This window comes from Sipha flava, unplaced genomic scaffold (assembly GCF_003268045.1).
Source record: "Sipha flava isolate LNK unplaced genomic scaffold, YSA_version1 36_pilon_pilon, whole genome shotgun sequence".
Taxonomy (NCBI): Eukaryota; Metazoa; Arthropoda; class Insecta; order Hemiptera; family Aphididae; genus Sipha; species Sipha flava.
In genome coordinates this window covers 48,191-60,180 of record NW_020273076.1, presented here as the reverse complement: position 1 = coordinate 60,180, position 11,990 = coordinate 48,191, and the positions used below count along the sequence as shown (strand labels likewise).

General features: G+C 28.7%; 1 protein-coding gene across 2 annotated transcripts; it reads right to left on the bottom strand.

Annotated features, from left to right (window-relative positions):
• Nucleotides 1-5,634: 5,634 nt before the first annotated feature.
• On the bottom strand, nt 5,635-9,989 carry LOC112688041 (neutral and basic amino acid transport protein rBAT-like). 2 transcript variants are annotated; one of them, XM_025561060.1, is made up of 11 exons: nt 9,971-9,989; nt 9,763-9,895; nt 9,298-9,672; nt 8,698-8,865; nt 8,483-8,637; nt 8,265-8,390; nt 7,979-8,196; nt 7,116-7,269; nt 6,811-7,058; nt 6,590-6,739; nt 5,635-5,794 (listed from the first exon to the last, which is right to left on the bottom strand). In XM_025561060.1, exons 3-11 carry the CDS (start codon nt 9,656-9,658, stop codon nt 5,731-5,733), a joined length of 1,644 nt encoding a protein of 547 aa, XP_025416845.1. In that variant the 5' UTR covers nt 9,659-9,672; nt 9,763-9,895; nt 9,971-9,989; the 3' UTR covers nt 5,635-5,730. The 2 variants fall into 2 exon arrangements, with proteins under 2 accessions (XP_025416845.1, XP_025416844.1); XM_025561059.1 differs by lacking the exon at nt 9,971-9,989 and having other exon boundaries at nt 9,763-9,962.
• Nucleotides 9,990-11,990: the final 2,001 nt, after the last annotated feature.

The window sequence follows — 11,990 nt, the reverse complement described above, 5'->3', positions numbered from 1 at the left end:
GTAACAATTGCTGAAACCTGTAACAAAATCCAATTCTCGTACCAAAATCATTCGGAAGTTGTTGCACTATCTGTACTTTATATGGAAAAAGTTGTAAATCATAATGTAAAATTCTTCGAACAGTTCTGGTGGACAAGTTCAACGACTGAGAATGGCGTCTTGCCGAGCGTTGTGGACTTTGATCGATTGCTTGACGTACTCGTTCAATGTTTTCTGGTGTTTTTACACTTTTTTGGCTGCCTTTATAAGTTGTTAAAACAGAATAAGTATTTTGAAATTTATGATACCAGTCTAAGATCGAATTCCATGAAGGAACATTACCTCAAACAAGAATATTGAATTGTCGTCGAAAATTTCGTTGTACAGTTATAATAGATTAACACTCAATAAACGTCGTAACGGCAAAAACGCGCTGATTCACAGGCCACGTGTCCATGATTACTGATAAAGTAAAACTAAAGATCATAAACTTTAATCTGGCGACAAACTAGTTTATCTTATCTACTTTAGTACCTAACCACAGTACTCTATAAATCATCAGAACCCACTGCCCCACCCGTATATTCATATCAAAGGTTCACGGGAAAAACACAATTTTTTTAAATTCATTTTAATATTAAATCTAAAAAAAATAAGCAAAATAAATTAAGACGAAATGCATTTTTTTTATTGATTATAATTATAAAAAAAATGATGAACATTGTACTCTATATTAAATATTAATTGCGGGCCATATCGAAAGAGCCGTGTGTTTGAGACCACTAAACTATTAAAAAAATAAAAAAAACGTTTAAACACTGTTGGAAAGTTGTGCGTATTTGTTAATATGGACGAAAATAAGCGAAGCGTTTGTAATCAAAATGTATATGTTTCAGATATGTTATATTTTGACCCATTTTATTTGTTGTGTAAAAAAATGTTTTTTTTTTTTTTTTATTTTAATAAACGTTTTTGACATGTTCCTTATTCATTTGAAGTCAATAGTCCTTCTCTCCATTAAAAACTTATAATTACACTACCTACCTACACCCTAAATTGTTAATAGTAAAATATATTATGAAAAATATTCCAGCCATCCCAAATCTCAAATATCTATCGGTAACAACTGATGATTGAGATGAATTTATAGGGGATTCGCTTTATTGTAATTCGTCATAAAATATGTTTGCGAAACAAATAAAATATAATAATATACGCGTGTACCATTAAAATTTAATTTAATTTCCAACAAATCGAACATTTTATAACAATTCGCAACCAATTATACGAAAAGGTGACTTTCATAAGTGAACTGTATAATTTGCCATTTTGAGAATAACATTATTTATTAACTATATGATATTATTTCCAAAATTCTTATATGAATCGCGAGGTGTGTTATGGTTTTTTCACTAGTTTCGCATTAACGACACTACTGTTGCTGTAAATTAAAAAAAAAAGTGCTGCGATACATCAACAAACGATATGCACCAGCAGAAAAACAGTTGTACAAATTATTTAATGTCATTTGATGAGTCTGATTAGTTAACATAGTACAGTTGTTACAAAGACCATATATCGATTAAGAAATATATTTTGTTACGGAAAAATAAAAATAGTTATGTATAAATTATAAATAATGATAACAATATTGAATAATAATAAATAATATAAATATAAATATATATTAATATTTAATAAATAATAATAATAATAATAATCATAATATTAATGTATAAATTACGTGATAAGAATATTTTATTACAATATGATCCTCTCCAATTTCAATGCATCTTTTCTACAAATTTATGTAATGAAACATAGCTTCTGTCTGACAAATTTTACCAATGGTGTCAGCAGTTAGGTACTGATTTGTTACACGGATTTATTACAGCTCTTCTAATCCACTTGTCATGTTAACATCTTGATTGGTTATTTTAATTTTCCATATTAATAATTCAACAAAAATATAATTACTTTCAACTGGTGGCAAATTAAATTCAACCAAATTCTTAAATTATTACCTTTTTACATCTGTAAATTTGAAACTAAATAAACACTCAAACTCTATTAAATATATACAAAAAATAATATTAAATACCGGTTTTTATTTTAATATGAATAAATCAAAAGCTATACCAACCATCAAAAACGGAATTATGATTTAAAAATCGAGTTGTTAGTTGGTTGATAAAATTTTAAATAAATGGCATAAAAACTGTCACTCTATAATATATAATCTTCTACAGTAGACAATTAAGGATTCGCTCTAATTGTTTGTTTTTTTTGTTGTGTGCTTTTTGATTATTCCTATATGTACCAATAACATTTGCTAAATTCTATTAAAATATTAGATTTTGTAAACCCAAATTTAATTTATTTTAATTTTTCTTATTTATAAACAAAAATAATAAGAATTAATTAATTAAATAAATAATAGGTATTTATGGGTCCAATAGGGAGGTTCCAGACCCCACGGACCATCATTTCCTTAAATACGCCACTGATAATGTTATAACAAAACTTAAAGTACTGAATTTAATAATATTGAATAAAATATTTTTTAAGTGATTTCAAGACCACAATAGTAGTACATATATGTACCTATAAAATACGAGTCAGTTAAAGATGAATCTATTATTCTAGTCGCAGCTATGGTAATGAATAGTAAAATTTAAGTTAACCAAACCTTTGTTAAACATTATGTATATGATAGATGGTAACTATGATCGTTTAACATTTTTAAACTATGCACTTTTTTTTTTTTATTGATTAGAACTTAACAAATATACTATACTTATTTACGGACATTTTTATTTAATAAATATATTTGAGCAATGGTTCTTAGTTTTTATACATCTCAGAACAAATTTAAAGTTTACTTGCACATTCTATTTGAATGAAAATCCGTGTAAAACAGCTCTGACTTATAAGTAAAATAATTTTTAAGAAAACAGACTTATTTAAAAGTAATATCATATTAATAAATACAGAAAATAAGACAACTTAACTACCTATAAAAAAAATCAAGGGGAAGGGATCATCAATCCTCGCAAATACGCTACTGCTCATCTATCATCTGTAAGTTAAGCCACAACACATAAATGATCCACAGTTTATCTCACATATTATTTACGGAAACTAACTGTTTCAGAATTCTTGCCATAGAAGAATCGCGAAATTCTCCAATTCAGGAAAACATGTTAAATTTATTACGTGTGTTCTATGTACCGTTATATTTATACTCCAAAGTGATGTGTAGTTTGTCCGTTTTATGCATTACAATATGCTTGCTATTGTTGTTAGGTGTTATTGATTTTCGATATAATTACACTAAATGTTCAGATTGTGTCTACTCGTGCGCGATGAGCTGGCATTTACATTAGGCGATCATTTAAGCGTTATATTAGGTTTATCGTTCGAGACCCTCCTGACAACATGTAGTCTCCTCAACCAGCTGTTTCCTGGATGGTTCCAAAAATATTTTCTGTTCAGCAGCTTTTTGCTTTCGACGATTCACATCCTTTGAACCCTTGATTGATAACGTTTCATGTAATCGGTCCCTGTGGTAGTAAGAATGCAGTCATGAGCCACCAGAGCTACTACCTGTCATAACACGAGGTATCGTCAAGACCTCAGTATCTAGTATGTTAGCGTGAATCGCAAGCTGGCATTATTTCTTCGTGTAGTAATCTCACAGGTATTACAAGCAAGTCGACTACAAGCATAGTAATTCTACCATGATTACGAAACCTTTAGGTAATGCGAGCACGTCGAAGGTAATACCTTATGGAGTATCCGAGGCCATGAAGACCTCGGCAACCATGAGTCTTTTTTCCTGTTTCCTTATTGTATTTCTGTTTTCCTTATTGTCGACCTTCCAGAAACACGTAACGTAGGAGTAGCATTAGTATATATTCGGATACGCTTGTATACTAAGCCATAACTAACTCGCCTCAACTCGTAGTCTATGTTAAACTCCTTGCGGCTGAACCATAGATTACCTTAGTATTTAAATTGTTAGTTTTCATTATACTTTAATAAAGTTTTACATTTATTAAACGTTCGTGTATTTTGTCTCAACCTCTGACGATTCCATCTACCAGTCACTAGCGAGACCTCCGTCATTAAACAATCGTACGAGCTCAACCATTTCAGGTCGAGGCTCGCTACATTCATTTGACATTTAATTGTGACGTTTTACCGTTCACCAGCACTTCTAAAGTACCTTACTGATCAGTTACAATATGGAACAATAAAATGTTCATCTTAGAATGCTAACAATATGAAATACTTATCCTATAATTGCTAGATGGTTAAAAGATAGATAATTATTGTAATTAACCAAATAAAATACATATTTTTTATGTTTCAATATAAATATAAATGTATACTTATATACTTATGTGCTTTGTACATAACCTTGAACATTTAATAATTGCATTTAATAGGACAAAATGAAAAATGCCTGTTAATCAAGTTCAAAGTACTTAATTTCATTAAGAGGATTCGATCCAGGTTAAGTTTTCTATTAAAATATATCTATGTTCTGCCAATTGTACTGACCTGCCTAATGATCGGATAAGACTCATAAAAACACATTTGAATTCGCCATGAAGTTGACTTGAAAACGACTTTTTTACTTTTTTGAATTATTATTTTTATACCCTTAAAAAATTGATTTTAAAATCTTAAATAATAATAAATTTTTAATGTAAATAATATTAAATTGATAAAATAATTTGAAAATGTAAACAAGTCGATTTCAAGTAAAGATCATGACTAATTCAAATATGTTTTTAGAAGTTCTATCGGATGACCAAGGAAACCAGTATGATTGGCAATAAAATGATTCTTTTCGAAAAAAATAGAACCAAATCATATTCTTTACAATTATATAATTTGACTTGTGCATGCGCATGTGGAAGTAACCTTCTTCCGCTAATCGTTGCCACTAATTATATTGCCCGCAATGTTATCAATCTGTTTATTTTATATTATATTATACCTAAATGTAACTGGGCTAAATATTGTCATAATTCAAAAGCCTATAAAAAAATTTTCAAAGACATAGGTAATTTTGTATGTGAAAATGAAAATTTTAGAAATCAGCAGTAGTAGTTCATTCGTGTTTGGTTTATGGTATAACTAAAATACAAAGAAGTTAATATTTTATTATATTTTTAATATATTATAAAATAAGCAATTCTGTGATATCTATTATTGGAAAACTGGTTTGCCATCGGGCCGGTGCATTGGTGATTAGCAGCACGAGATTAATATAGCCCAGCATGGCATATTGGAGAGGGTTTAGAGCGAAGTAATAACACACACTAGTGATCATTTATTTCGCACACATTCTCATGGCGTTCACGCACACGTGTGACAAATTGCCTATATTCAACTCTTTAAAAACTACCCGGATCGAATCCCCATAAAGTAAGATTGAATGAAAAAAATTAGAATCAAATTACATCATTTGAAAGATAAATAAATAAGCATGGTTTTAAGATTAAATCATTTTAATATCAATCAAGATAATAGTTACATAAATAATGGTATCAAGTAGTAAAATGTTTATGAATGAAGATACCATATGATTTTTAATGAGTATATATATGGGAAGAATAATAACTAATGAGATTACGATAATAATATTTAAAGTAATACTTAAGCAAATATTTTATTTTGTTCTTCAGTGGTTACAGTTAAAGGTTGTGAGTAAAAGTTATGACATGCATACTTAACCACTCAAAATGTTAAAACCACAGCAGATTTAGCAGCAAGACTCAGTGTAGTGCTATCAACTTTCGAACTGAAACAAAAAAAAAAAAAAAAAACAGAAGGTAGTTTTTATTTCAAAAGGATTCAAATTTAGTATATTTGTTTACAAGTTTGATGATTTCATGAAATTCTTCGTTTCTTACTAAATTATTAGTATTAATGAAATATTTTTCATAAGAAAAATGAAAAAAATTGCAAATTAATTTATAAAACTAATTTACTAAACAGAAACTGTCACAACACAAATAATTATTTTAAAATAATTTCTAAAATAATAAGAATATCATTTAGATATTACTTAGATTATTTACCCTAGTATATTCAGGTTAAATTTACTAGGAGGGGAGAATATAGTGATTATAAGATTACTAAAATAATTATGTTATTTTACATTTATGTCTAAAATTGAAATCACTATATATATTCAGATTATTCCACATCTATAACAATTATATTTATAATGATAGAGGTTAGACCCTTTCAAATTTAATTAAATATTAATAGGTACTAAGTTTGATTCACATGACTAAAAATTACCTTAACTCTAATTAAAGGAAAGGAATGTGATTTTATATAATTTACCAGGGGCATAGGATGAAAAAGGTTGGGAACACTGGTCTCGATGTTTATACACATATTTAACTTATAACAGTAATAATCTTAAAAAACGAAGTATGCATATTTAATGAGGACCTACAGATTATGTACCTAATATTAACGTTTTTCTATGTATTTCCTTAAATAAATTTATATTTTAACACATATAGATATAAATATAGAAAGTAATATATGTATATAGAATAATATTAAAGAAATCAAAACATACTTGATAGCAGGAAGTATAGAACAAGCTGATGGAGTGCAAAGTGATAAATTTACTTCAGCTGGAGTTCCATCAAATGAACTGAGATCAAGAACTGTGACATTTTTACTTAAGTTCCAAATAAATAATAGGTTTTCTGAACCACTCATTACTCTAAAAATAAAAATATATTCAAGATGAAAATACAAACAAAAAGGTAAATTTTCTATAAATTATATTTTTACCTATCAAATGCAAACACAGTATCATTATTTAAAAGTTTGGCATTTAAAGAACCAAATTCAACAGTTGGCATTGACCGTAATTCTTTTAATGTACTTTCAATTAATGTTATATTTGGTAAATGCTTGCCTTCAAACAGTTTAGGGTCAGCATTAATGAAAGGTGTACCTGGTAGTAATGAACCAAGAATACTAAATGCATCTAACATTTCTTTTTCCCAACAATTAGGTTTAACATCAGTACAAACCCACTAAAACAATAATACAATTTAAATATTTTATAGTACATTTTATTTGGTTTTACTAACTTCCCAAGAAGACCATGATGAAGGTGTATTTTTTTTTGAAGAAATCGCATTTAGTAGTTGTTCTCCCGTGAAATCAGATGTTAGTGTAACAGGACTATGAACCATGTCCACTTCCGTAACATCCTTAGGATCAAGATCACTAACAATCAATATTCTGAAAATATTTTAATAAATAATTAATGTTTTAGGATTATTATTTTTAAAACATTAAATAAGATATAAATTAAAAAAAGTTGTAGGACACTTATAATTTCTACAATATAAAAATAAATAAGCTATTCAGTTTACTGATAAATAATTAAACACATTCATTATGTAAGATAGTAATTTACATATATACTTAAATGAATGATGCATAAAGGCGTTTTCTTGATATAAGTTTGAAATAGTTATAATACAACCAATTTGAAGTTAAACTGTTTATTATTGTCATATTTGAAAATAAATAATAGATTTTGGGTATATTATGAGCCATAATGCAATTTTTTTTATATTTAAATCTAAAGCTATACAAAATTATGGATATTTATTAATTTAGTAAATAGTTAATTATTCATTTGTACCAGACTATGTGTATATAATTATGATACATAGTTAAGGTATTAATAAAATATTGAAATTATTTAATTTGTACAAATTTATTTATTTATAAAAAAAAAAATAAAACAGGAATAATGTACTACATTAAAATATAAGATTCAAAGAGTGTGTAAACCTTTTTTTAAAAATATAGCACTAAGTATTTTAAAATCACAATCATAATTCTTGGTGAAATCAAATATAAATTAAAAAATTTAACTATTCATACTAAAAATGTTTTTCCTCAGTTAAAATAGTGAATTTTATTGTTTAAAATAACTTACCCAGAATTATTTCTTATTAATTTTCCCCAGTGTGATATTAGGTCATAGGTTTCTGGAAGATTAGATGTTATTTTATCAGCCAAAGAATTATATTTAGAGGTCACTGTTTGTGTCGAAATATCAGTGTGATTTTTGAAGTCTTTATCTACAAACAAATATTGTACTTCATCCAAATAAAATCCATCAACTCCAGTACTTAACCAAAATTTGAAAATTTCCTAAAAAAATAATTGCAAGTAATATAGTTATATAATTTCCAAATAAAAATAATTTATCGAAAACCTACTTCAAAATAATCCACAATATATTTATTACGGAAATTAAAGTCTGGTTGGTTTTCTGAGAACTGATGAAGATAAAATTCTTTTCGTGTATCAGACCAACTCCAGGCAGGACCTCCAGTTACATTCAACTATTATTTTGAACAATTAATGTAGCATAAAATTATCAACAAACAGCAACTAATTATTAATTAACAATTAACAATTAATTATTATTACAAACCCAATTGTTTATAGGGATATGTTTAGTTCCATTTTTGAAACCAGGATTCCAAATATAGTAATCTCGAAAATTGGGTTCATTTAAAGCTGATCTTGCAAAAAACATATGTGATCTTGAAGAATAGTTAGGAACTAATTTCAACATCACTTTCATACCTAAATACATAATTAATTAATTATTTTTGTACATACAAATATTATATTTCATTGAAGTACCTTTGTCATTTAATTTTTTAATAATGTATTCCAACGAAGTTCCATTTACTTCAGTTACATTATTTTTTACAAAATCAATAACTTCTCCATCATTGCCTATTAATACTGATTTCATGACCACATTTTGAACACCCAATTTTTGCATATACTCAATTTTTTCATCAAGACCTTAAATGTAATATAATTTTAGTATTGTAAATTTTCATTAATATTTATTTTCTAGTTAACTTATGATTTTAAAAATAAACATAATTATTACTATTACTATGCTTTGTTAAAATAATAAAATATTTTTAACCCAAGAATATAACAATTAATTTACTGTTATTTAGTGGGAAATAGGTAAATACATAAAAATATACATTAAATGTATACAGCAAACCAATAATTTGTTTAATTTTTTATAATATACTCTAATACTCCTAAATCAAGGATGGACAGGGTCGACATACTTTTTTTTATCCAGCCCATGCTACATTTTCATAACATTTTAGCATTTATCAGTATTTAATTTTATCGTGTTAGTTAAAAATTATCTATGTGTCTATACTAGTGTATGTTTACCATTTTTATAGTACTTTCAAATGGTTAATATCTTACCGTTTTTGTTCAGAAGTAAAGATGTATCAATAATATAGACTGGACTCTTTTGATACCATTGAAGTTTGGATGAAGGGAAACACTTAGGTGTCATAAATATGATGAACAAGGCACCAAACATCATAGCAAACCATGAAAGCCAAAATGTGACGAATAAAAGCCATCTGAGGCGTATCCAGAATGGACTGTTTGCATATTTTATCAGTTCTTCCTTGCCCATACCTGCGTACGCTGCTTCCATACTATGGTCAGTCACTTCCAACTCTTTCAGTTCATCATACTTATCACCAGTGGTTCCCACCTGCTTCTGGCCCTCCTCCATGAGTTTTTCCACGGCACCATCCTCTTTTTCCAATGCCATTGCGTTCTTTTACACTAGAATAAAATGGAAGGGCAAACAAAAATGATGAAAATCTATTTGAACATGTTTCTTTGATGACTTAGACGTTGTAAATGAAACCGTACCGAATGTTAAGGACACACGGTCAGCGACTGCGACGGAACTACGCAGTTATTTGTTGTGATTCTCGACGAATTGTCGCGGTAAAACAGATACACACTTACATAGACGTCAAAAGACGAAGTGCGGATGAGATAACTACGATATCAATGAACACAAGACGCTTGATTAATCGATGATGATGATAATAATAATATTGATTGCGAAACTTACTACTGGTATGTTACATGGACAAGCAGACGATATCAGTCGGATTGATAACACGAGTATACCCATGGACTAAGATATATATAAATATGTATATCTTAGTCCATGATTATAACTGATAACGAGTGACACGAAAGACAACGGCGATTTTTCTATGGACAAACTCTACTCACAGTCTAGCCCAGTGGTTCCCAAATTGTGCACAGCGGTGCCATAGGGGTACCGCGATCTACGTTTCATAAGAAATAGTTTAAAATGTATAGAATTTTTTTTCTTTATTGTTTTCCTATAAATTTTATTGCAAATAATGTAATATTTTCTATTGTATATTGGAACATTCCCATTTTGACCTTATAATATTTTCATTGTATAATTATAATCATAATAACAATAATTTTCATTTATTTATTTTTTAAGTTTGAGAATGCATTAATTTAAAATTAAATTAAATTTTAATAAAATTAAAAAAATTATTTATCCATGAGTAACTTTTTTGTTCTGTTTTTCATGTTATTCATAAAAGGACACGGAGGCTAGATTGGGTGCAAAAAAAGGCACCACGGAAAAAAGTTTGGGAACCGCTGGTCCAGCCAATGGCTGTTGCTCGGCAGCGATCGACACAGCGACCCCCTTCGCGTAATCATAACCCCAACTGATGCTGATGACGTTTTTGATTCAAATCTTTGAATCTATTTCGAATGTGCAGCGACCGCTACGCGCCAACGGAGTCATTGTAAAACGATAGGCCTACCGGGAAATCGAGATTCGTCGGGTGCCCGAACCCTTTGTTCATCACAAAACGTCCATCTGTACCCAGTTAACGCCCACTCGCGTTCAATACCGTTTCACTTGACGCTTATCGATTGCGGCTTACACATTATCCGTAGTTCGTCGGATGGATGGACCGTGCGTCCACCTGAAATCGGAGTCCGAATTCGAGAATGGTTGCACGGGCCGACTCTTCCTTCAATAAAACTGTAACATCGCCCAGCTTAACGGGCCTAGGCGGACATTTGGTTAACTTGTTGGGGGGCTATAATAATTTAATGTAAAGTAATCCGCAGGGGCTTCGTCCTCACACTCCCTTTTCATGCACAAGTAAAACTTATTACTATTAAAAATATAGATATGTATAAATTGTATTTAAAAAAACACTAAATAACGTATATTAAAAATAATTAATATTTTATTTTAATGATAAATATCTACTTTTATCAGTAAAGATATTCAAAATATCGTCGCTTTTTATATTTTTCGATATATCTTTTTCAATATATAGTATAGAAAGATCGCTGAACCTTAACCAAGTTTTTATTTTTTTCATTGCACTGAAACTTCTTTCGCAAGTAGCAGAACTAATTGGTATTGTTAATGCTATTATAAATAGTTTTTTATTATTTCTTATTTTACGATTTTCAAAAAAAACCAACAAATAATTATAAAAACAACGAATTACATTTCTAACAAAGTTTTGATTTTTTTGGGGGGGACTATTAAAATATTTGGGAGCTACCATCCCCCTAAGCATCCTACGATTCCGTCTATGTTAACGGGGAGTGGCCGCTTGCTCTTTGCACGCGAAAAAAAAAAACGCGCAGGTTACTAATTCCTTCTAAGTTGGCGCAAGGGCGTATTTTAGGGATCCGTATTTAAACCGTATTTTAGGAATAGATCATATCTAAGATAAACCTTTCAATTTTTCTTAAAGTTGATCATTTTATAACGATACTTAGTGTTTATACCAGGGCATCAAAACGTTTTTATCATGTTATAAGTATAACGTTAAACTATTCAAAAAGCGATTGAAATCGATAACAGATAATGAAACAGAAACGGAAAACGAAATTATATTTATTTATAATATTTTTTTAAATATCGAATAACGTAACAGAAAACGATTAACGATTGAAACATAAAATAAATTGTCATCAAAGAATATTTATAACTATCAGTAAAATAGATTTGGAACATGGTTATTTTTGTAAAATTGACTTAAATTACTAGGTAATCTAAATATAATATCAGT

Excerpts from the sequence above, each read along its gene's own strand:
- LOC112688041 (XM_025561060.1), bottom strand. The coding sequence starts at position 9,658 with ATGGCATTGGAAAAAGAGGATGGTGCCGTGGAAAAACTCATGGAGGAG. Across the intron at positions 7,270-7,978 it reads TTAATAAGAAATAATTCTGG|AATATTGATTGTTAGTGATC; the intron begins GTAAGTTATTTT and ends AAATATTTTCAG. Across the intron at positions 5,795-6,589 it reads TCTATACTTCCTGCTATCAA|TTCGAAAGTTGATAGCACTA; the intron begins GTATGTTTTGAT and ends TTTTTGTTTCAG.